This window comes from Pelecanus crispus, chromosome Z, assembly GCF_030463565.1.
Source record: "Pelecanus crispus isolate bPelCri1 chromosome Z, bPelCri1.pri, whole genome shotgun sequence".
NCBI classification, from domain to species: domain Eukaryota; kingdom Metazoa; phylum Chordata; class Aves; order Pelecaniformes; family Pelecanidae; genus Pelecanus; species Pelecanus crispus.
Window position 1 is genome coordinate 35,780,315 of NC_134676.1, and position 26,701 is coordinate 35,807,015.

The following is a 26,701-nucleotide window of genomic DNA, read 5'->3' on the forward strand; positions in this document are numbered from 1 at the left end:
AACTGCTTTCCAACTATCCACAGATTAAAGTAGAACTGTAGGACACACTTGGGGATGGTGGCAGTAAGGAGGAGGATTCTGATTTTGTGTGTGTGGCTGCTTTTGGCATTCTTTTCTAACAAGAACATTGATGTTTTTCTGTTGTCGGAGCTAAACAGTCCTGGCAAATATGAGAAACACAAATGTCCTTGCATATGTCCCAAACAAAGGATTTCCAGATGGTCTGATTATATTGGTACAATAAGGGTCCTGGCCTAACGTCAATGCACCAACAAGATTATCACACATTTCTGTGGGGTTTTTGCTTGACTGTACTAAACCCTTGCAAAGGTCTCTGATCAATAACTCTTACGTTTTAAAGTACTGATGAAATTATTTCATAGACAACATCCAGTTTGCTGTAACAATATTTTGTTTTCCCAAGCTCACTACACCACTTTTTGTGATTCTAGTTGCTATAAAGGACCTGGCACCCAAACAGAGTGGCTGGCCTCACTCTCTCAACCCCCCTGACATGTGTCAGCTGCACCGAGCTATTCATATGCCAAGTTTCATGCCTAAAAGGTTTGTCAGCGCTGTGACAGGTGTATGCAGCAACACCCTGGGCCAAGGAGCAACAGGGTGCTTCCAGCACTGCTATCTGCACGGCCAGCACGTACCTCGCTATCAGAGTTGCAGCAACTGACTCAGCTAGCAACCTTTGCTTTTTAAAGATGAGGAAGAGGGTACAATAATAATAATAATAATAATAATAGTAATAATAATAACAATAATGATGATGCAATCCTTGCTCACTGCAGAGGGGTTGGGCTCGATGATCTCTCAAGGTCCCTTCCAACCCAAAGCATTCTATGATTCTATGATGATAATTGGGGGGGGGGGGGCGAGAATCAGCCTGCCTGCCGTAAAACCTGTTTGACGAGTGGGAATAGCATTCACACTGTACGTATACTCCTGTGCCTGTTAGAAAGCGATCTAGGGTCACGGAGCTCTGGGGACTATTTTCTTTTCTCTTTTTTTCACGTTCCCTCTCCCCTCTCCCCTCTCCCCTCTCCCCTCCCCTCCCCTCTCGTCCTTTGCCCGAAGGCACACGCTGCTCCCGAACCCCGACCGCACGCTGCCTGGCGGGGGGGCACACTGCCCGCCGTGCGGGGGCGCCCCCCCGCCGCCGGGCTGCCGCCATCTTCCAGACATTACGGTAGGAGGGCCGCGCCGCGCCTCTTCCAGGCATTACGGTAGGAGGGCCGCGCCGCGCCTCTTCCACCTGCGGGCGCGCTTTAAAGTTGCAGCCGGCCGAGACGCGCGATGCCTCGGAGCCCAGTGCCCGGGGCGGGCGGGGGGCAGGCGGCAGCTGCCGGCGGGGCGCATCGCGGTCTCGCAGCCGGAGCAGGGCCGGGGCTCGCCCCCCGGCTTGGCTTAGGGGGCGTTTGTCTCCGTCGCCCCCTCCTGCCTGCTTTTGTCCTTCCACCCGGTGGCAAAGGAGGGCCGGGGAAGGGCGGGCGGGGGCGCTGCTTCGCCCAGGAAATCCCCATGCCTGCGGCGGGTCACCTGCGCGGCCCGGCCGCCTGCCCCGCCGCTGCCGCCGACAGCCGCGCCTCCGCGGATTACCGCGCCTCCTCCGCGCCCCCGCAGCGGCCGAGCGGCCGCCTGTAGTGCCGCCGCGGGCCCCGGCGGGGTACGCCATGGAGCCCGCCGCCCCGCCGGACCTCCGCGACGTCGAGCAAAAGCTGGGGCGCAAGGTGCCCGAGAGCCTGGCGCGGCCGCTGCGCGGGGAGGAGCTCCCGGGACGCCCCGCCGCGGCCCCCGGCCCCCGCCGCCGCCGCGCCGCCGCCCTGGCCAGGCTGGAGACGAAACTTCACCTCCTGAGGCAGGAGATGGTGAGTAGCCGGGCGCCGGCCGGGGGGGGGGGGCCCGCCGCCGCGTTTGGGGCGTTTGCAGCCCTCCCGCACCGCTGCCTCCCTCCCGGCGGCACCGGCCCTCCGCGGGCAGCGCTCCCCGCAGGGCCGGCCGGGGCCGGGCACGGCTCTCCCCGCGCCCTGCGGCCGGGCCCCGCCGCAGGAAGGTGGTGCTGCCCGGCCCCGGGAGCGGCCGCCGCCTCGCATCGCTGCGGTCCGGCCACGCCGCGGGCCGGTGGCGGCGGGGAGGCTGCAGCCCCCGCTGCTGCTTGCCCAGGTGCGGCGGCGGCGGGGCGGCGTGCAGGGCGTGTAACTTTTCGGCTCTTTTTCTCGCAGGGTGGCAGCTGGCTAGTGACTCATGCTGGCTTCTGTTCCTCTGTCAGCTCGCTGAAAGTACTGAAAGCTGACCAAAATAACGTACTTGTCTCTCTCTGCTGTAAATGCATTTTCTGCATCCCACCTGTTTCCTGCTGGTGACTAATACCTAAAGAGACACTGGATGTTTTCGGGCTGAAAATTTGGCCTAGTATTCAGTGACTTGATTTCTGGGCATTGATCTTCAGAGACTTACTTAGTTCCAGACTCACTGTGCAGGAGATGCACAGTAATTCTTGGACAAACAACTATTTATAATTTGGCTGAGAGGATCTTTTTTTGCCAGTGGTCTGTGATGGGACTGTGCTGTATTTAGTTCAGAACTTCTAACTTGTTTACTATCTTAATGCAGGTGCTTGTCCTACTTTGTATGTCACCATCTCAATAAGTTTATTATTTGATTATGCCGTAAAGCTGGCTTCATTTTTTAAGGCAAACCAAAAAACCACTCTTTGCAAGCAAGTGAGCAAGCAGCTAGTGAACACTCGGCAGATAAGATTCTATTGATGCAGAGTACTTCAGATGTGCAAGCATAGTTTGATTCCATTTTTATTAGAGTATAATTATTATGTGAGGTCCCAAAAGACTCTTTTTGGTAGCAGTTCTTTCCATAGCTATTGGCACTTAGCTTATTTGAAAACAGTATGGAATTTGATCTTGTTGGGATGAGGATTTTGCTGGCAACGTGTTGAAATGGCTTTATGCAACTATCTTGGAACTCAGCCGTTTACAGCAAACAAAGTAATCTCATCCTATGGGAACAAGTATAATGCCATACCATTAGTCCCTCTGCAAGCTTACATATATATATAAGCAAATTGTGGGTGGGTTTGTAAGAGTTTTTAAAACATAAGCTTGCTGGCAGAAAAGGGAAATCAAGAATGGGTATTCTGAGGGTTAATAGCCCAGGTGATGACCTTAATATTGAGACATAATTTATAAATCACACTTGCTATTTTATGGCTTCATATGGTTGAAGAGATCCTCACAAATCAAACTATCAATGTATCTTAATGTAATGATCACTGTGAATTTCAGTTTTTACACTGTTCCACATTGTCAGTATATCTCACGTTTATTTTTGAATTTTAAGCTTGCACAAGGGTGTAGAGTGACCTGTAGGTAGCTTATAACGTAAAACTGTTAGGTATGTCAAACAGCGAAGGAAACAAAAATGGTAGCCAGAGTTCTTGGCATGACAGTCTAGACATGTCACGACAGCTAGGCCTGTTAAGGCAGGGGGAACAAGTGACTTGCCCTCAGCACCTTTTCATTTCGGGTTGGTCTCTTCACATACTTTACACTTGCAAGTTTCATGTCGCAATCTTCAATTCGCCTCTTCTTCTTCCTGCCACCCAATTTCCTACCTGCCCTCAGTACGGATGTGTTTTAGTCCCAGCATCCTTGACCTCTCCTGTTCTTTGTCATTTCAATGGCTCACTGACTTTCACATCTGAACTCGTTGCTTATGCTAAGTAGGGGGAGTTCTGTTACACACCTTTTCCCATTTGACTTCTAGTCCATGTATGCTCATTGAACCACGAATATAATGACTGTTTGTAAAAGGTGAAGTATTGGTTCTCTGTCTACACCTTTTTCATGCTGTCAGCTGTCTCATGTAATCCAGAGCACAAAAGTGAACTATCTTCCTGCGGTTTTCCTCTACTCTCTTTAGTGACTTAAGGATTTTCCTCTATCCTTAAGGTTTCTTCAGGTTCTTAATCTGTCACTTTCCCCTCTGCAATTTTCTTTGTGACATTGTACAGATCTGATCAATTTAAGAATAATATCATATAAAAATGAAACTGTTTCTATGTTTCTTTCTCTTTTTTTCTGCACATCATTCCTAAAACAGAGCAGAAACTGCTATCTCGTTTCTTATTTCACACCTCTTTGTAGCACGTTATTCTTTGGCCTTGCTGCAAGGCCTAAGAGGCCTTGAACATGTAGAAAAGTAGTTTATAGCTGCTGCCGTAGTAAACAGATACAAAAAATAGAAAAGATTAGAAGTTTAAAAAAACCAAGTATCATCCATCAAGCTATCTTTTTCTAGTTGTGCTATGATGGCAGCTTCTGCAGCCCACTCACTGAACTTTGGATTGACACATCTGTGGTTTTTTTGCTTGCTTGCTTCAGACTTGAGACAAACTTTTTGTAAGCATTTACAAAACAAGGTTATTCAGGCTCTTACTTTCTAGTCATATAAAAAACTGACACTGATAACTCTGCTGACATCTTGATCTTTGATGCTGAGCAGTGTTGTCTCATCTTCATGGATTCTGTTTTTTGTTAATGAAGATATTTTGGACAGATGTGGCTATTCTCTTTTTTTCTTTTTTTTAAGCTTGACTTTGTACAAATCGTGCAATTACGCAGCTCAACTTCTGTCCTTTCCCACAGCTATTGTTTGTCACAATGACTGTGCCAGTGCTGACAAATTTCAACTAAATCTGACAAACAAAGCTATTTTATAGATGCTGCCTTAGTGTGTTTTGACTTGTCATTGCATTTAAATCATGGTGATCCCAAAGCTCTTGACTGTGCTAAGGATGCATTTTACTGTTAACTACATTTTCTCATTGCTTTCCAGCTCATAGCTACTATAAAATACCTCTGTGTTCCCCTGACATCCTATTGTTTGGCCCCTGACAACAAGGCAAGCATACCTGAACCCATTTGTAATGTTTGGGAGTAGACACCAGGTCTCAGCTCAGGCAGTATATAATCCTTTCAGCGACCAGAGTAAATTCAAATGTGCAGGAGTGGATGTAGGTGAAAGTTTTTTTTGTTAATTTAAAACTGGAGGGCCATCTTCTTTCCTGTCAATGCGCACTTTGTTCTTCCAAAGAAATTGATCTTCTGTTCTTCCACCCATCTTGTGTATGAGAAGCCAGTGCTTATCTTGCTTCAGAACAGAGTAGCGATATCTGTTGGACTGGATACTTCTGAGGAAGAGAGAGATGGTGGAAGCTTTGAGGACTCTTTCTCATTGAGTTGCCACGGCCTTGGGCTGGAAGAGCATGAATAAAATGGTGGAAGTGATTACCTCTCCTGTGTCATCTGCTGCAGGGGAACGTTAAGAGATAAGCATATTACTGTGTCAATATTTGACTTTGACAATTTTGACTGTGAGTTAAAGCACCTGACAGATGGGTGGGGTGTGTGTATGGTAACTGTACACCTGCTGGCTCAAGGCCTTGCGGCTTGCATCTTGCTTCCTCAGATCCTTTTGCTGTTCCCAGTGTGTGGTTCTTTTCCCCTCAAGCCTGATTTTGCTGGTAGTCATGGGAATCACACACAAATCACCACAGAGTATCTTTCTTGAAATACAGACCTGCTTGGCCAGGCCTCCTTCCCCTTCTTTACCTTCTTACCACCAAGGCCATGACGTAGACTGTGTGGATCCTGACAAGCTTTGAGGTGTAAGGCCATCAAGTAACAAGAGAAGCAAGATATAATTGCCAGTGTGGGTCAAAACGCTGTGCTCTGGCCCGCCTAGGATGTGATGAGTACCTCCTCCTAGCTGATGGCGCCATTGATTCAGTATGAAATTTGTCACAATTGTTAATCCTTCCTCCTGTGATGTTTTAGGTCAAGTCTTCCGTTGGGGGATTAATAATAATACTTTATAGCTGCAGCCCTGTTTCTGGTGTATCATGTTCCTGAGGTCACCATTCAATACATACAACTTCAACAGCTACACACTGCAGTAAATAATTAGTGAGGCTAGCTCTGCGGCCTGAAATGATACAGCTTCAGAAGCCTCATTTCTCCTCACAAGTTCTGGGGTTAATCCAAGGGACATTTTCCTTAACACCTGAATAAAAAGAGTGTGGGGTTTTTTTTCTTTTCATTCAAAAGTTTTCCAAATCAACTTTTTATTGCATCTTTGAAAGATAAAAATGTTAAATGGTGTGTTATCTACATTACATACAATAAAAAGAATAGCATGCTTTGCATAAAAATGTTTCAGGCAGAAAAGGTAAACTGTGTCTTGGAAGTGTGGGGTAAATGGCAGTGCTGGGATGTAGATGACATTCCTTCCAGTGAACACTGTTCAAGATCAAATATTATTAATGAGTCTGAAGGCCAGACTGGGTATTCTGAGTGCAGCAGTTTTTAGGGTGAAGGGATACAGAAATGGAAACAGTCCTATTGCCAAGAAGCTGAGCGTGTCAGATTTGGGCTAAAGCTATTTGAGATAGAGGCGTATTCCTATGCTCACGCATTAGTTGAGTTTTCTCCCCCTTTGCTCTCCTAGCTCTATTTTAGTATAACTATTTTTAAAAGGCTAATTAACATGGAGCCCTGACAAAATTAAGCAGAACTAAAAGTACTTTTTACTGATTGCAGTTAAGGCAAATAGGATCATTATGATGCCAGTCCTTCTCTTATTCTTTTGGTTTTTTTTTTTTTAACATATCCTTAGCATGTAAAGGAAGGTGCAGGCCAGAGGGCAGAGCTGCTGTAACTCTTTCTACCAGCTCTTAAGAGTTGAACAACTTTAGATTTGCTTAGATTTATTAGATCCACAGTTGTGCGAGGTCTGCCTTTATTAGTTTCTTTAAAGGACCTTTTTAAAAAAGTCAACAACTGTGAATTGAAACATCTCTTTAGCACATGCTGTAGGTACAGGTTGCTACATTCACTGCTTTGTACGATAACATCAATTGACTTAATTGAAGCCAAGATCTTGTTCAGTGTGTCTAGTCAGCAGTGCAAAGCTGTGTATCAGATGCTGGTTTTCTATTAGATTAATTGAAATTTTTGCTTAAAACCTGATTGAAGATAAAATCTTAAATATAAAATTACTAGTGGCTAAGCCTCAAGCCTGTGTAGGAGGGTTTGATTAACCTTGGTTTCTTAGTGAGCAGTTATTCAGTGAATCCCTAAAGTGAGGCAGCTCTTAGAAGTAGAAAGAAGGCATACAGAAATAGAAATTATCTTATTTCCCCAAGTCCACCTGAAGTTCACTGAAAAAGCTGATAATCTTTGATCTTGCTAACGAGTTCTCTCCTTCATACCCTCCAATTTGCATGATGTGGTAGAGGAGTTTGTAATTTTTCCACATAATGCAGATTGGGCAGTGATATCAGGATACTCGGGTTAAAAGGGATTTGTAGATTGATACTTATGGAAAATGATCAAATCTAGCAAGAAAAAATTGCAGCCTTAGTACCAGAACTTTGCCAAGTTTTCCATCTTTTCAGACCACCTTTGGAAGGATGAGGTGAGCAAGGTTATTTAAATTAATGCATATTTAAACATATCTTTGGACTGGCAAATCTCACCCAGTGCCTGGCAAAAGCATTTGAATTGTGGAACATCTCCATGTTGTACTCAGTCAGTGCTTATTGCCATTCTGATTCAGCTATAGAAGCTGCTGAAAGGTTTAAGCCCCCAGGAAGTACAGATGAATATGTGCTTACATTATTAGCTACTGCTTGACCAAGAGTCTGTGAAACATTGCTGATACCTCACCTAGCAGCATCGGTGTGAAACACTTCACCACAAGTGCTTCTGTCTAATGTATGGATCGTCACAGCAGTGTCAGGGATACTTCACTCAAAACTTCCAGTTAGACTGCCCATGTACGGATGAGACTTTTACCACCTCTTATTTCAAAGAATATATATTATCATTTCATGATGTTTTTTCCTGATTACTTTGTTTCAAGGGTAGAGGAAGCATTTTGGTTTTGAAGTTGCTTTTTAAAGTCTGATTGCTGACAGTTTGTAATGAAAAGACATGAAGACTCAATGCCTTCTGCACAGAGCTCTACAGTTTAAATGACTTATAATAGCTTTTAGCACAGAGGTTACAAACTTCCTGATGAAATCAGCAGAACAGCATGGTTTTCATAGAATAGCCCAGGCTAGAAGTGACCTCGAAAGATCATCTGGTTCAGCTTTTCGTGGGAAAGGGAGCCTGGATGAGATTATCAAGCACCCTGTCCAATCTTGAAAACCTCCAGTGATGGGGACTTCACCACATCCCTGGGGAGGTTGTTCTAGTGAATGATTGTTCTCACTGTAAAAAAATTTCTTATATCAAGGTGAAACCTCTTCTGGTGCAGCTTGTACCTGTTGCCCGTTGTCTTCTCCACATGGCTCCTTGTGAAGGGAGAGCCTCCATCCCCTTTGTAGTTGCCCTTCAAGTACTGGAATACTGTGGTGAGGTCCCACCCCGAGACTTTTCCAGGGAGAAAAGACCTAACTCCTTCAGTCTTTCCTCATAAGGCAGGTTCTCCAGGTCTTTAATCATCATCATTTTGTGTGGATACTTTTTTTTGTGTGGAAACTTATGGCTAACAGTAATTAAAAAGTACCTTTTGTGTGTCAACAGGAAAAACTTGAAAAGCACAATACCAAGTACATGTATTGAGCAGAGGTGATGGCCAACAAGTGCATTGCTACTCTATGATACATTTTTTCCACCCTAACAGTAAATAGTTAAAGAAAAATAATACATTTTCAATTAATTTCTTAAGGGTTACAAGATTCTTTGTCTGCTCTCTGCCTTCAGACTCAAAACCTAGTAAACTTTGCACAGTGGATATGTTTATTTCCTACATGTTTCATTTCTGTCCATGTCCTGGAAGAGAGGCTGGATACTGGAATCTGGAGCAAATGAGGGTGAAGTTACAGGAGTGAAAAGACAGAGGATCTCAGCTGTTGAAAAGCAATTGGAATTCATTAAATTGAGTGCAATTTCCCTTTTGGGTTTTCATATGCAATTATAACCATGGAAGTTGGGCATCTTAATGTAAATAGTTCCAAAAGATGGTTCTCAGATTACTGTTTGGAAAGATGAAGAGGTCTGAAGAGAAAATTATGGGAATCTCATAATAAAAGGGAAACTTCTTTGTTATGAAGGCAGACTTGTAGCCTTTGTTTTCTAGCCCTTACTCTTGTAAGTGGGATTGCTAGTTATAAGCATTTACCCATGGTGGATTACCTTTTGCCTTCATGGCAGTTGTTCTCTGTGTTGAATTTTGGCTTCAGCCACCCACTTATCCTTACTGGTGAGGAATGGGGGAGCTGCTGTCTAAGAGGGCCACTGGAGCCTGAGATGGCATTGGTGTATCATTTAGTTTCCTAATTTGGGAAGTCTGTAACTATTTGGATAGCAATGCTAAGGCCACCTCAGATCAGAGGATCTGTCCCCTACGCAGTCTGTGATCTTCTGTATAGGTATTTTTAAATTCTTACTGAAACACAGGTAACAGGCAGTGCTTGAAAGTTTAACATCGTCTTTGTGGATGTAAACCTTCTGTATTGGAGGTATATAGGAAAGCGGTGACTTTATAAGCTGTGATGACTCAGGAGTAGCTTGACCAAATATTGCTCTAAAATAACTGCAATGACAATGGGTTTTTGCAGGCTTGTCAAAAAGCTATTACATTATTTACGGTGCTGAAGAAACTGTTAATTGCAACTATTAAAAGCAACTAAAAAAGGAGGCAGGAGAAACTTGAATTTGGACTGAAGTGTGAGTGTGTTCATCAACACAGCAATTCTGAAGAGCAAGAATACTCAGTTTTGGCTGATAAGTTTACTGAATGCTTGGGGTGGGGGACGACACCAAAACAACCCAGCAAACTCTGTAAGACTTTCATATATCTAGTTTTCTTGTTAGGAAAGTCTGGATGTGTTTTGATCACTTAAGCTGTTCTGTGTTGCTGTCCTGCGGCCTTGTACGTACTGTAGTTGTTTTCAAACACAGTTTTGACATGTCATCCTTGTCGTTGCATAACTTCAGTTAATGCCAAAAGGGAATCATAGTACTAAGAATTTTAAACCTGTGTATCTTGGTCTTTTCAGCCACTTAAGAAAAACATTAACATTTTTGTGGCAGACAGGATAAATTGTTCAAGTACTGGAGAAGGATTGGAGTGCAAACTGGATAGGAGTGACTGCTACAGAGTTTGAGGAAGAGTTTGAAATATTTGTTCTGAAATATATGGCTGCAATAAAAAACAAAGAGGAGATTAATAATTAAAATAATGATGTTTCTTCGATGTAGAAGATAAAACATTCCTGCACATCTGTGCTTTGCAGTTAAGGATATGACTGTGAGTGGCTCTTCCTTTATCAGCTGAATGGCTACAAACCAGATCTAGCTGGGAAACCTTCAGCACCTGCACTCACCATAGTAATGCTGCTTATGAAGTAGGAAACCTTGACCCGAGGGTAAGTTGCTTTCAGAGCTTGGTTTTACTCTGTACCATGATGCACAGAGCCATGTGAGTATACAAATGGCCGTGGTATCCCTAGAGCCAAATATGCTCTTATTTTGAGTCTATAACAAGCTGTAGCTGTGCTAGGAGTAAAACCCTAGAATGACAGAGACAATATATTTGTATATGTCTGTTGAAACAGTTGCATTGTAATCCACATGGTATCACTGTTTTCCTGTAGTAGATAGGTGCCTGACTAGGATACTTAATTCAGTAGTTGTTGGATTCACAGGTATGTAGTGGCTTCTGTCAAATTAAAACATTGCTAAGGATTGTGCCTGCAACATGTCTAGACTCTGTTTTCTAAAGTAACCAGTACTGGAGGATGTGGTTTGGAGGAAGACTTTAACTATACTTACTGAAGTAATCTTCCTTCTTTTTCTCAGCTTTTAACATGCTTTCTCTTTATCATCAGTCATTTACAGCTTAGATGTCAATGGATGTCTTTCCATGTCTGTCTTTGTCTCTAGTGAGAGCTGGGTTGTATCCAAAGTGACCAGTGGGCCTGGTAGGTACATCCTGAGATGTTTTCTTCAACAAGTTCTGAAAAGCTGTTCAGCCACATACCTGAGCAGTTTGTAAGCTTGAAGAGATGCTTGACTGTGCTGGGGAGGTGTTCGTGATAAACAACTGGAAGGAACCCTAGTCTGAAGGGTGACCAAAAGACATCCAGAGGGTCTGTAAGCCACCTTGTATTACAGCTTTGAAAGGTATAAACAAAACAGCTCAAGTTTTTTCAAATCTAGAAGGGTATTCATATGGTCAGTTATTTCAGAAATACCCTGTGCTGTGTTCCAGTGGTGAGTTCCTCTGGCTGCCTACCTGTGGATGAGTGTGTGGAATAAAATGAGTTTGAGGATTCCCTGCTCGAACTTTCTCCAGAGGAGGTTTTCATCCTTCTGTAGGAGGAGATACGGAGAGGACACTAGAGAGTATATGTATGTCAGGTGTTAAAGTTAGCTACTCTGTTTTGTCAGAATATGCAACCTCTCCCAGAGCTTCTGTAAACATGAAGAGCAATACTGGCACAGCTATGCAGCCCTGCTCTCAGCAATCTAATCCTTCTCCTCCCTCCCCACCAACCTGGCATTTCTTAATACTTACGTTTTGTCAAGGGAATGGTATGGCACATTTGTTAATTAACAGGAAACACAAACTAGGTAAGCTGCTAGGAGAAGTTATCTGAATGTTTCATTTGCTGTGTTGTAAAATAAACTCCTCTCACTACTGTATGGCCCTGCTGGGTACAGTGCCAGGTGAAGTGAAAGCATTTAGTGCCTGTAAAGCAATGCTAAATTGCTATTTAACTACTGGGAGTTTCAGATTTTATAAACACTTTACTGGCTTAATTTGTAATTTTGTTCACTGTTGTTACATACCAGCTGCATTCATAACTAAAGTGCTTCCAGGAGGAGAGTCATTTTAACTGCATTGCTGGTTTGGCAGTGAAACCTACCTCTCTCTGGATACAGAAGGAAGCACACATCCAGCAATTGCAATGTTAACAAACGTGTTGAGTGTTTCCGAGATCCCATGGTTTTACCCCAAGGTAGAAACAAAGGCAGAACAGCTCTGTTGCTTTGCATTTTTCTATTATTTTTTTCTGTCTTCCTACAGAATTTCCACTGGTTTAAGGAGATATTCTATTTGAAATGGTTGTGCTGCTTTTTGTAACTCAGATATGTGGTTATGAGACATAGCAAACATTGGACACAACTCTCTTAATATTGTTTGCTGAAAAGATTTTTTAATTTACAAAGTTTCGGATTCTGACCTTGACCCTTCCAATAATTATAAATGACTAGGAAAAACAGTCCTGACAGCAAGGAGAAAACTGTGAAGCATTTCTATGTAGGCAGAAATAGGATCTGCATTGATTTGTCACCTCTTCATAAAACTAGTGAAGTGAATACCTAGCATCCTTCCTGGGATGAGACTAACACATAAGTTTGGAAGGGTGCCTGGAGAAGGCCTGTTCCTGCCACATCGCAAGCCTGAATTTGTTCTCTAAGTTTGGCTGCTAATACAGACCACTTTCTCTGTTGGGAAAAGCCAAATGATGTATGTCTAGTACAAAGTACATGATGATAAAACAGTAGCAATGTAGTGATTTTATGTAGCTTGGTACTGAAGAATCCTTTCCATGGGTAGGAAGGTTTTCTGACTAACAGAATTTGGATGGGTCTGCACAAAAACATGACAACTTTGAGAAGTCATTCAAGGAGTCATTGTAAACTCCAACTTCAGACTATTGTTCTAGTCCTCTCAAAACTATACAGTTATGACAGGAGTGAACATGAAGCCAGAGCAATAATTTTTAGAGGACTTTTCCTGATCTGTGACTGCAAGTGCATTTTTCCTTCACAGGACAACTTCAAGCACTGTAATTGTTAATAAGCTATCTACATGTCGTGGGAGAATTGTGCTGTACACTGAAATATTTTAGTCTCAAGTGGTGGCCTGTGGCAAGTTCTTATGTTGCAGCGTTTGTAGGAGAAAACTGTAAATCCTGCAACAGTAGAGAATAAAGCCTCTTTGCAAGAGAAGAGCAGTACTACTAGCATGCCGAAGCAACAGCAATTTTCTTCAACTTCAAATGCCCATGGAATTTACATACTCCTTCATTAGCACCTAACACTAGTTTCTGTGACAGGAGCAATGGAGTGGAGGCACAGCTGGTGTTTTCCCCATGGGCAGTTGAGGTAGCTCACAGAGAACATCAATTCATATCGCTGGTTATGCTTTCACCACTGCAGAGCAACAGTCCTTCCATTTCAGAGGAAAAAGAAATGCCACCCAAACAACAGTATGAAGTTTAAGCTTTTGTCATTTCTTTCCTTATTTTTTAGTGATTTGTATTCTGTTGAAGTTAATGACAAAATTACTTCAAAAGAGCCCTAACCAGCCCTTTTCAAATACAACTGTACTTCTTAGTCTAACTCACTTGTGTCCCAGATTTCCTTGTCTAGTCCTCTCACTTCCCAGGTCACTCTTGATTATTGGCAAAGGCCATATTTGTCTTTTCCTAGCTGTCTGGTGCAAGTCTTGTACCTTATTTCTGCTCCCCAACTAGCTTAGTAGCTAGTATTTCCTCAGTAGAAATGACCTTGATTCCTTCCCGCTCTACTTACACCTCTGGTTACCGCACTGATAGTTATGATTAATATTCTTCTCTGAACTAGGATCAAGCCACACTGCCTCAGTAGTCTGCTATGTACAAATCTTTGCTAAGAGCAGGTTTAGGTATTAAAAGAGGAATATGACATGAGCTAGAGTGGTGTAGGAGATGCTGAGGTCTGCACCACATGCTGTGGATGATGGTTATTGGTCAGAGTAGGGATCAAATAATATGGAAAGACTGGTACCTAGAATGCCTGTGTTTGCCCTGAAGTTTATAGTTTGTGACTGATTACTGCTGCTACCTTATCACAAGATGTCCCTGGCTAGAAGTGTAGGATTTCTGTTTATTTAGTGTTTGATATATGCTTTCACTTTATTAGCTGGATAGTCATGCCTGGTGACCTCTAGAACATATTACTGCAGTGTGTTCTGTAGGAGCCAAAGGGGCCCGTGGCTTTTTGAACCAAAAGGGCTCAAAAGCTGCAGCTAGTATAGCCTGGAACAGCCTGCTCGGCTAGTTGTGTTGGCCAAATTCAGCGTGTCAGCTTGCTAAGAAAGGTACTAGCCTCTTGTTTGCTTCTAGGTTTTTTAACCTGGCGATCCCAGGTGCAGGTTGGCTGCTAGCTGTTTGATACCTTCTAAGTGGGTGTGGAAGAACTAAAGTAATTAACTATTTATAGATATCTGGAAGTTTAGAAGGGTATTTCTGGTTGAAAGGCTCAAAATAGGCAACTTTGCTTCATTTTGTCTGAAAGATCTCAAATCTACTAGTACATTCAGATGGGCACAAAGCCTGTGTATGAACTGTATTTTAGCAGGATGGTGATTACACCAATGGGGAGATTTGGATGAAGTTTTTAATTTAAAAGAAAAAATAAGGCTGAATCTGAAGGGCACGCAACTTCAAACAGTGCACAGAAAAAAACCGCCAAAACCTTATTTGATAAGAAGTTGACTCATTTTTATTCAGTAAGTTTGAAAAGATGTAGCACTGAAACATGATATTCATACATTTTTCATAGGGAAAAAACCCAGTGATCAGCATATCACTTTCTCCCTCTATTAAAGCAGTTCTAAGAGGACATGTGATCACTTATAATTACAAGACTGTCTTGAAGTTCCTTTTTATTCTTATTCAGATAAACCTTCAGTAAATAGGGCAGAAGTTTGCTATTAGTAATGATTTGGTTGTCAGATTAAAAATACACTATTAACAGGACCTACCCCATTTCCAGGGCCACAGAATTATTACAAACAGAATTGCATTTTGAATTCTGGGGAGATTCAGACAAAGATTTGAATTATTTTTTAATCTTGTTTGTCTCTCCATGGGTATTGCAAAAGCAGACTTGAATTTCAAGAAAGTTCAGATTTGTTTCCAGTAGTAATATTGTAGTGTCTCAGTTCTGACTTAATGAAACAAGTTGGGGTTTTTTGTTGATATTTCTTTTCCTTTTAAAAATAATAATGAGGTGAGGATCACTGTTGCCTCTGTAAAAGCAACATTTTCAAACTTTGGATATACCTGTAAGCAAACCCTATGATCTTCTTTCACTTTTGTTTTAGTTCTATGTTTCTGAGCATACTTACACAGTGCCAGTATTAAAACTAATTAATTTTAAAGGGATGAGCAGGTCTGGAGTGATCATTAACCAATCCTAATTCCGAAATTAACAGATATTTTATCTGGTTTTTGCACTGTATTTTTAAGAGCCTGTTTTGGTCAAGACAAACATAAATAAGGTAGAGAGTGAAATCCAATGAAAAAAAAAAATCTAAATATGCTACTGAGCCCCAGTGCTGTCTCTTGTTGGTGGGGAAGACACATACAGTCCTGTGTTGTGGCTAGTGTCCAGAACACGTTATAGTGATGCTGTGATAGTCCATCTACTGTAACACTTTCTGACACCCACAGCCAATTCTTCCCGCTGCATATTGACCTGAATGTTTGCAGTGGTATGCTCTTGTCTGTCAACATATGTGGGTCTGTAGTATGGATTTTTCTGGACATTTTCACCTCTGTCATAGTAGATACATTTCTAAGGTCGGATGCTGCTTTTATGACAGCAGTATGGAATATTTGGAAACTTACAGTGAAAACTTCCTGTGGCATTAGGAGCTCTTTGCTCTTCTCAAACCCCTACATTTCCTCATTGCTCCCTTTTATGTTCATTCAACTAAGCTTTAAAATAATCAGGACCTTCCTTTTATATCCTTTTATACGGAGGTAAGTCCAGTTGGCAGCCGGTCACAAGTGGTGTTCCGCAGGGCTCTGTTTTGGGGCCAGCCTTGTTTAATATCTTTATCAACGATCTGGATGAGGGGATTGAGTGCACCCTCAGTAAATTTGCAGACAACACCAAGTTGGGTGGGAGTGTCAATCTGCTGGAGGGTAGGATGGCCCTGCAGAGGGACCTGGACAGGCTGGACCGATGGGCCGAAGCCAACTGTATGAGGTTTAACAAGGCCAAGTGCCGGGTCCTGCACTTCGGTCACAACAACCCCATACAACGTTACAGTCTTGGGGAAGAGTGTCTGGAAAGCTGGCTGGCTGGAAAGGACCTGGGGGTGTTGGTCAACAGCCGGCTAAACATGAGCCAGCAGTGTGGCCAAGAAGGCCAACAGCATCCTGGCTTGTGTCAGGCATAGTGTGGCCAGCAGGAGCAGGGAGGTGATTGTCCCCTTGTACTCGGCGCTGGTGAGGCCGCACCTGGAATACTGTGTGCAGTTTTGGGCCCCACAATACAAGAAACACATTGAGGTGCTGGAGCGTGTCCAAAAAATGGCAAAGAAGCTGGTGAAGGGTCTAGAGCACAGGCCTTATGAGGAGTGGCTGAGGGAACTGGGGTTGTTTAGTTTGGAGAAGAGGAGGCTGAGGGGAGACCTTCTTGCTCTCTACAACTACCTGATGGGAGACTGTAGTGAGGTGGGTGTCAGTCTCTTCTCCCAAGTAGCTAGAGATAGGACAAGAGGAAATGGGCTCAAGCTGCACCAGGGGAGGTTTAGGCTGGAAATTGGGAGAAATTTCTTTACGGAAAGGGTAGTCAAGCATTGGAACAGGCTGCCCAGAGAGGTGGTGGAGTCACCATCCCTGGAAGCGTTCAAAAAATGGGTAGATGTGGCACTCTGGGACATGGTTTAGTCTAGTCTACCCTTGATTGGTTTAGTGTGGACCTGATAATGTTAGGTTAATGGTTGGACTGGGTGATCTTAAAGGTCTTTTCCAACCTAAATGATTCTATGATTCTATGATCCATTCTTCCTTCTGAGGCTGGATGTTTCTCTCTCTGAATTCTGTGGTGCTGCCATATTTAAAGAGCTGATTTAGCATTTATTTTATTTGGGCAGGAGGTAATGAAATAGGGACTTAACTAACCTTTATTTTTTTCCTGCTCCTTGCTCTCTGATGTATAGCATGTTTCTCTCTGATAATCATCATCATATCTACTTAGTAGGTAAATTGTTTCTTTTTTTCACAGCAAAATAAAAAGAAGGCCAAAAAACTAAAACAAACAAACAAAAAAATATTTTCCCTCTGAGAATTTTGTGTTGCACTTAAGCATACAAGATACCTCAAATAGTATAATGTTAAAAAAATTTGTACCCTACTGAGTGAATGATTCATGCATATCATTGAGACTTTACTAGGTATTAATGCAAATGGCAGGCTGCCCACAGATACTCTACAGACAAGGATCATGCACATTTCAGGGAGGTGGAAAAAGGCCTTGAGACCCACTTTTTTATTACAGAGATAATGTAATTAAACAATTGCACAACTTGGTGGTATGTATTTTCCTGTCAAGTCTGAAGAGCATCAATTAGTATGTATAAAATTAACATATTAAAATAGGGTGTTGTAAGAGAAGTGTAAATCACCAATACTGTAATTTCCTGTACCAGATGATAACCACACTAGCACAATATTTTGTTCATATATTTGCAAGAAATGTCCTTGAAACCTGTTCATTAAATTATTTACACTCATTGCTTACTGAGCTAACTTGCTCCTTCATGAAGTTGCTCTGCCTCCTGATTATTCTGGTAGTGGCTCAGATCTGACCTGCCCACTTCCTTGCTTTAGCTAGAGGGTGTCTGGTAAGCTCTGCTTACAGAAGGAGAACCCTCTTCTGGCTGAAGTAAAATCACACTGTCTCTTTCTCCTTTCTAGTTAAAAAACACTGTTCACAAAGCTATGTTATGTTGCTGCCAAATTTTACAGAAGGACCTGTAGAAATATTTATCGTAAGCATTTGGTGCAGGATTGCACTGGAACTGCAGCAGGTTGAAACAAGATTATGACTAGGCTAGAGCTTCTTTTTAAACTAGCAAGGTTAAGGGTGCAGACAGAAACTGAGGATTTAATGACTGCTGACTTTCTGAACAGCTGGGACTTCAGTGATTGTAATGAATGCTGCCTAAAAATCTACTATGAGGGTTTTAACAAGTCTGGAGTCTTCAAGAGAAATTCGCATAAATAATCTCTCTTGCAAAAGAAGGCAAAAAGTAGGTGATCAGACTGCTTCTGTAACCTGCCACAATGTTTGTATTGTGACTCATTATGGAAGTGCAGCTGAGAAGGGTCAGTGTAACTTGCTCAATTTGCACAAATAAACTCGATCAGCAAACTGAATCTACAAATCAGTGATGGGTCACATAAATTTATCTTTCCTATATGTAACTTTTGTATGTGCTCCCTTGTTGTCTGGAGATTACCACAAGCCTAAAAAACATGAGGAAAGAAATGGGAGATGTTCCAGCAATACATTATAATACAAATCCATGCTGAAAGAAACCAGACGCACAAAAAGCTGTTATCTACATATATCACTGTTGACTGAAATTTAATTTACCTAAATCAGTGTGAGGTAAATGACAGTCAAACACACATGGCATAATGATGAACATTTGCACCTACCTCGACTGACTGACAGTCTCAACTCTGCCAGACTTTGGTCACCACCTCCATTGTTTATGCATATGAAGAAACTGAAGAAATGAGAGAGCTCATATACAATGTCAGATTGATTGCGTTAGCTTGAATTATTGTAGTGCCTGAATTAATCCAAGCTAGTTGGCTTTGTGGTGGAATGGATGTGGAGCATTCCCACAGGCAGTTACAGCTCCACCTGTGCATAGATAATCCCTTCCAGCTAAGGATAGTAAACCTGTGTTCTTGCGCTCTGTCACATAAAAGGTCCTTGGCTTTTTTGACAGGTGATACTGAAGATTGCATTCAAATGCAGAATTCAGTCTAGGCATTCTGCTTTTTCATCTTGATCCTGAAATACCATTGCACAGTGTGGCTTAATTATATGAAGAAGTCAATGTGAACATCCTGAATCAGTGGGACAATTTTGAAGTAGGCAAGAGGTTTGAAGTCATACACATGCATATGTACTAATTAAAGTAGGATGGAGGTCATGCACAAACTATTAATCATGCTGTGTGTTTAAGGAGCAGACATTTGTCCCTTATTTGTCATCTGTGGTTTTATTTCAGACATGTTAAATGGGAAAAAAAAACATTTCTTCTACTCACTGGTGTTGAGAAGCTATTGTAATATGATTCTCAGCTTGCTAAACTTCAAGTGGCATGCTTCATGCTTTATGGTGGTTGCTTAATAAACACCTGTGTGTGTGACCACACTCATCCCTGTTGTAAACATGTTAGCTCAGTTACTCCAATTAAATAATGCTTGCATTCACATATGCTGAATTTTGGACTTTGAATAGGTTGTTTATGGTCTTTTTTGCTTGTTATGTATATTCTCTCACAGAATTGGTTGAAGTTTTATTGATGAGTTTTATATCCTTCTATATCTGCTTACTAAATTTGTATCTTCATAAGACTCAATTCAACATTGCAACCAGTGTTTATTTTATTTTTCACACTCTCACCTTTCTGCTTGGGAATTAATTTTCTTAGTACTTTAAAAATTGTTACTCAGTGTTCATAATAGCAAAAGTAACACCAGGAGAAAGTGGAATAAGGTTAGCTTTTGTGAAGAGACTTCTCAGAATTCAAAACAAATTATTATTTGTACATTGATTGTTAGATTTTGTTGTTGTTGTTAAATCTCAAATTAATTAATGGAATTCATTATTCCATGGAAAACTAAGGTAATCTGCCTTTTAAAACAGAAAGGGGAGGTAGGCATAGCTGGATAACCATAAAGCTGTTTATCCCGAATGACACGGGAAATAGAAGAAATTGAATGGGAAAGTGGAAAGCTGTCTCTGACACACCCTAGAAAAGGAAAACACCAGTAGCATTAATACTCCTAAACCGTAGTGGTCACGCACACCTGTTTGGTGTGGAAAGATTCTACTGGTTTGAAATTCTGTTTGTAAAATGGGTGATAGAGATGGGTATGGCAGTGCTTAACAACAGATGGAATTGGCTCCGGTGCCCATTTTGTCTAACCTCTTCATGTGTTAATTCTCTTCTGCAAGACTGCTCATATGCTGAACTTCTGAGTGGCTTTCCATGGGGTACCATATTTTGCTATTGTTTCCATCCAGTTTCCATTTATTGTGGAATATCTGTCCAAAATTATACTGCTTTAGAAACACAGATTCCATAATATCTAACCCTAGATCAGTGTTTGACTCCTGCTTGAGATCCTGTGCAGAGCAGAGCTTCTGAGCTGAGTGACTTCAGTAGCTCCCTGAATCCATTAACCTGTAAGTTTAACATTTTTGTGTCTTGTAGTGACTTATTTCATTGTGCTCTGGCTAAAAGATTTGTCTTGAAGGTATTACCTTGTTATTCAGGCTCATTCATTTCTTTTCCTTTTACTAGTGGGCTCTTTACAGCACACAACATAAAGGTGTTGAGGAAAAAATGAAATTAAAAATAAACTTAGGAGTATTTTTTCCTCAGACCACAATTTATGGTTACCATTAATATCTCTGCAGACTTCCTGTAGTAAAAAGAAGAAGCAGCAGCAGCAGCATGTGACCCCAAGAATCTAAAAGAAAGTAATCTGCAGAAAGGAACTAGAGCTGCAGACAGCTTTGACATTAAAAGGATATATTGAACAGAATTTTTAGCTTTGTCATTTCTGGAGGGGAAGGGGACCCACTGTGTTTGGAGCAAACTGGAAGCTATGTCTCAAGAACGTGCAGCAGGAAAACACAAGTCCCTTCTGCCTGTAGTCCAAGTCCAAGTATGACTTTGGTCCAAAAGCAAAGTGACCAGGCTGGGGACAGCTAATGCACTATTTTGGGCAACTGCCAGGAAGTGATAATTGTCTTTGTTAGCAGCCCTGGTCGTTAAGAGTTTTATTTTAAAACCAATAACCTAGTCAAGTTCTTTTTTAAAAACACTGCATATATAAAAATAACATGAATATTTGTATCCTTCCTGGGGACCTGCACTATTGTGATTATACAAGCTAAGCAAAAAGATATAAAAGCTACCCTGTAATGAGATTTTCTTTTTTGCTCTTTTGTCACAATTTTTCCTCCGTACACTACAAGTTTGTGCTGAGGACCGATACACATTCACACACGCCCCTTCCCTGTGGTGGTGATGTGCTCAACCTTTAACTCAAAGAGCAGTGGTAGAAACTGTTCTGAAATACCTATATTAGCTATGATACACTCTGTTTAGATTATTTCTGAAATGTTCCTGTTACTGTGCATAAAGAACAGAGCTGTCAAACTTGATGAGATTTTATTGTGTTTAGTGCCTTCAGTTCAACCATCTTTGAACCAAGTTGTTTACTCCAACAGTTACATGGGGTGCAGCTACGTAAGCGAGTACTGACTAATGTGATTGTGTCTGGGCTAAAGCAGGTAAGAGGCAAGAAATGTTGTAGTGACATTTTTGTGTTATCAAGCAGATGACGAAGTGAACCACATTAAAGAAAGATGATACTTGGTGGACTACTTTTTAATGTTTGCTTTAGGGAAAGCACACTCTTGATATGGGAGACTTGGGACGACATGGTAGCTTGGAGGAGGAGGACGCAAGTACACAGGAATGCAAAGAATTACTCCCAGTAAGGCTATTCCACAGAAATGCTGAAACTGTGGGTGTGTTTAGAGCAAAAAATTATTTCCTGTGAACTGAATCTGAAATACATGAGAGGTCTACTTTATCTAAAAGGGACAGTTACATTAGAGGCATATTGGTGCTAGCTCTGTTAAACATTTTCTTAATCAGCCTTTTGGGAAATTTGCTGTCTCCAAGCTTAACTATATTCAGCAAGTTGCTGAAGTCTGTAGTTGCATTTGAGAAGTTGGGTAGTTTGCTGCTTTCCTGACAGTCTAGTTGCTGAGCAGATGGTTTATAGCCATTTATGGGTAGGAGTGGAGGAACTGGCTTGAGCAGGAGGGCTACCAAATGGTCAATCTGTTTTCAGAACCTCACATCTGAAACAATGATAGATGGGTATTAGTGTTAAAACTGTGAATGGTACAGCTATTTTGCTCAGTACCAGGTTAGCTATGTTAAATCCTGTGATATTGGATTGAGGATAATTCAGAAGTCATTCTGGGGACTGGGGAAGGAGACTGGGAATACATACGAGAGTTACATAGACAGTATATTACTAGCAAAGCTTGAAATACCTTTGTGTTGGGTTTGTCCTGGCCAGTAACTAAGCACCCACCAGCTGCTCACTCACTTCCCTCTGCCCCTCCAGTGGGATGGAGGAGGGAACTGGAAGAACAAAAGTGAGAAAAAGTCATGGGTTATAATAAAGACATTTTAATAAGCGAAGGAAAGAAAGAAAAAAAAACCAAGTGATGCAAAGTCAGTCACTAGCCATCTTCCACCAGTAGACCAATGCCCAGTCAGTCTCCAAGCAATGGCTATATTGGAAAGACCAAACCCATGGCTTTTATTGCTGAGCACAACATTATATGGCAGGGAATATCCCTTTGGTCAGTTCTGGACAACTGTCCCAGCTCTGTCTTCTCCAAACATCTTTCCCAGCCCCAGCCCACTCACTGAGGCTGCAGAGTGAGAAAGAGAAAAGGCCTTGGTGCTGTGCAATCACTGTTCAGCAACAGCTGAAACACTGGTATGCTATTAACACTGGTTTAGTCAAAGATACAGAACACAACACCATAATGGTGCTGAAGCATCCCAGCCAGAGCCAGTACAATCTTCTGCAGTATCTAACAGAAAAAAAAATACATTAAAATAACTTTTTGAACAACTGTACCAGGTCAGTGTAGTTTAGGATATTCAGAAGATGGCATCTGAGTGTGGAAAGAACCATGTCCAGATTATACTCTTGGCGAAACAAGATACAGTCTTTGCTTCCTGAGAGTACTGATTCCAGTCCTTTGTGGATGAACAATACAGGTGCTATATTTCTGTATAATAATTGTGGACTTGGAGAACAGCATAGAATGTCTGTTGTCTGGCATAACAGATCTTATTTGTTTTCTTCCTTATTTCTCAGTTGAGTAAAGACAATCAAATTTTCAATATACTGTGTTGTCTTTTTTGAATTAATAATCTGAAAGTTAAGATGTTAGTGCCCTATGGAAGAAAAGCATGTAATTTATGTCTATATGTCAGACACTATGGCACACATATTTTTGTAGAGAAGTACACTCAAATTATGTATAAGGGAAAGTATTTTCCAAATACGTGTATCAAAGCAGTGACAAATCTGCATGTACTATTGTTGATTAGTACAATTAAAGGATGTAAGAACATGTGATAACATATGACACAAATTACATGCTAGACATGGTATACCTATTAGTTAATCTGAAATGACTCGTGTCTTTTTTCCAGTGGTTTTAAGCATGCGTGCCCTATTGGCACTATGGCAAAAGTTCATGTAGGAGAAGGTCTTACTCTGGAAGTGATAAGACTGGAAGTGTGTCTGTTGTGAAGTCAAACATTTAGTAGTGCTGAGGAGCTGTTGGAAAGGGCTGCAGAGTTGATTAGGTCACAAACTAGCATGAAAACGTGAAGTCAGTTAACTAAGTATATCTGTGAAATGCAGCACTGTAATATTCCACTGAGCTTTACCATTAACACTTCTGTGTGTATGCATCAACCATCACAACTAAGTTGGAAAGTAGGACTTTGTGCTTAATGTGTATTTTTTATTTAGTTATTTTTTGCAAATTGTTGCTCTTTATGTTAATCTATAATAAGTGATTGTGAACTCATCACCTTCATCTAAGATAGGTTTAAGTAACTTGAAATTTACAGTTTCAGTAAGTTCAATTATTCAAACATATATACAGCAGCTTGCAACATAAACTCAGGTGTAGTGTGAATAAAAGTTAAAAGTCCACAAGCCTTTTTCCAAATGATGCACATTTGAAAATTCTAGGTTACCCAAGTAGCCATAATAAGGATAATTTCAGGTGAATGCTTAGCTGCCTGGATTTTCTAAGTAGCTTAGAGTAATTGTAAATGGAAATGGGTGTGTGTCTTGCTTCTCTGAATAATGAAAAGCTGTCCCCAGGAGTTGTCATAGCAGCTGTGTTTGTCATCTAAATAGCATTGTACTAGGGTGTGTACAAGTTGTCATATACTAGCATTCCTGTTAATGGACTGCTTATGTAGCCTGATCAGGTTCCCACTTGAACTTCATTGAAAGTATTAGTATAGCAATACTTCTACTTTTTTTTTTTTTAACTAATTATTTCAATAGATTTGTCATAGATGTAAAAGGTGGATTTTTTTGGTGTTTTTTTTAACCCATTCAGTGCCTCCAGCCTGCTATCTGGAGTTTGATTTTGAAGAAAATTAGTAATTTTTTTAATCACTTTTGCCTTGTAGGTTAATCTCCGAGCCACTGATGTGAAGCTTATGCGCCAGCTACTCATCATCAATGAAAGTATTGAATCAATCAAGTGGATGATTGAAGAGAAGGCCATTGCCAGCAGAGGTAGCAGTTTGAGTGGCAGCCTGTGCAGCTTGCTGGAAAGTCAGGAGACATCCCTCCATGGCAGCTGTAACAGTTTACAAGACTGTAGTGATGGACTGGATGGAATATCAGTGGGGAGTTATTTGGACACCTTAGTGGATGATGTCCCTGGTCACCAAACCCCTTCAGATATGGACCAGTTCAGTGATTCTTCTATTATGGAGGACTCACAGCCTCTGCAAAAGCATCCCAAAATTGATTCTGATGAGTACTACTGTTTTGGTTAATAAAAACAAGTTCCAGTGGGACGTAAATGCACTTGTACTTACCCTTTTTCTTTGCTGCTATTTTATTTCATGTGCAAAATCCCCAAACTTCTCTTGGAAGGAAAACATAATATGATACTTTGATTCCACTTCATAACTTTTCTGTTGCTTCTACTAAATTTTCTCCTTGGTGAGTTGGGCTTTCCTCCTCCTCACCTTTTCTTTTTCTTAATTTATTGTTGCAATTTTTCTTTTTTTGTTTTATTTTTTTACAATGCTGTATTTGCAGGTCTGTAAAAGTGGTGAAGGAAAAGCTTTATCTTTAAAATGAGACATCAGGGAATGAGAGCAACAATTTTGTATTTGTCAGCAATAAAATATCCTCTGATAAATATATGTTGTGGTAAATTTTCTTGATGACCAGGTGGCCTTTCCAAAGACACTGTTCTTATTGAGCCTTAAATCTGAATCTCAAAAATACCTCTACAAAATATTTTTCCTTTTGTAAGCAATGATATTTGATTCTGTTAAACTGTCTTCACTTGGAATATAAAGTATCCTAAACTTCTCTGTGTGGGATTTCTTTATTCTTGAATGTTCTCATCCTTCTTGTCTAATTATGATTTTAAATGCTGGGCTTCATTGGTGTCTTGCAGTGATGCATTCCAATACTGGAAGCTCTGCATAAGAGTATATTTCATTTTTGTGCTTCATACCTTTGATTTCATTGAACTTGCTGTTTTATAGGCACAGTCTAGATCTGTAAAAAAATGAAACAGGCATCCCACATTAAAAATATCCAATTCTAATAGTTTCGATACTGAGCCAAAATTCCTCAGCAGGGTTACTCTTAAAATGTAATTTAAAGTCTTGACAATTTTTACCTTGAAATTTTGAGGGATTTAGAGGGCACTGGTGAAACATTTTACAGGAGGCAACATGTTAGAAGGCACGTCCTGATTTGCTTTTGTATGCACACCCTCATGCTTAACAAGTTTACTTTGTTTTTACTAAATATTATTACTAAAAGAAAGTGTTGCCCTGTTGTCTTTTTGTTTCCTGTTTTACAAATACGAGTGTGCTTTAACCTTTTTGTGCCTACTGATATAGTTGAGAGCTATGGCTAATCATTTATACTGGAAGCATCTGAGAAGAAAAACAGAAACAAACTGCTGTGTGCAAAGTCTCTGGCTTTGAGACTCTCCTGGCCCATGCTTTTATGCAGAAGATTAGGAGGCAGATTCTTCTTTTAATTGCTTCAGAATCATAACGAAACAAGTTTTTATCCTTCTACAGTAAATTAAAAATAAGAATAAAAGAAATAGAATTGGACACTCTAACAGATTAATGAATGTGTATTTCCAGCTTACAGATAGTGAAAGAGGTGTTGATACTTACACATCATCTAAAAGTGTCCTGTCTTGCCATGTCTGTAATTCCTACTGCCAGTAAAGCATGAAATTCCCTCACCAAAGAAACTAATGTTTGCCAAATATTATACAGGCTCCCTATTTAAAATACATTTTACACATTCCGAAGGAAAAAAACTAGTATATGCAGCAGTCAGTATATATTGGTTTGGTTTATTCTGAGATAAAGTAATAGTCCGATGAGGTTCTGCTCTTCCAAGCCATGTTTCCATGGACTTGTCTTGTCCAGCCTTGTTCAACATCGAATGTGGAGAAAAGGTAAAAACTCAAGAAATTGAAAGTGGCAATTTGTGCTTTGTGGTTAGCTCCATTACTTCTCACTACAGTAGATGTCTGTGTCCCTCAAAATTAAAAACCAAGATATGTATATTTTGCTTTGGACATCATGATTTATTCAAACAGAATGGCGGTGAAAAAATGTGTGGTTACCAAGAATGAGGCTTCTCAGTTCATCTTCTGAGATCAACCAGGGTACTGCAGATAGCTTGAACGAAAACAGAGGCAAGCCCTCAAATGACAGTGCT

At 41.1% G+C, this 26,701-nt stretch overlaps 1 protein-coding gene across 1 annotated transcript; it reads left to right on the forward strand.

Annotated features, from left to right (window-relative positions):
• Window positions 1–1,682: 1,682 nt before the first annotated feature.
• On the forward strand, window positions 1,683–24,768 carry LURAP1L (leucine rich adaptor protein 1 like). Its single transcript, XM_075727200.1, has 2 exons — window positions 1,683–1,877; window positions 24,394–24,768. Exons 1-2 carry the CDS (start codon window positions 1,683–1,685, stop codon window positions 24,766–24,768), a joined length of 570 nt encoding a protein of 189 aa, XP_075583315.1.
• The last annotated feature ends 1,933 nt before the right edge of the window (window positions 24,769–26,701 follow it).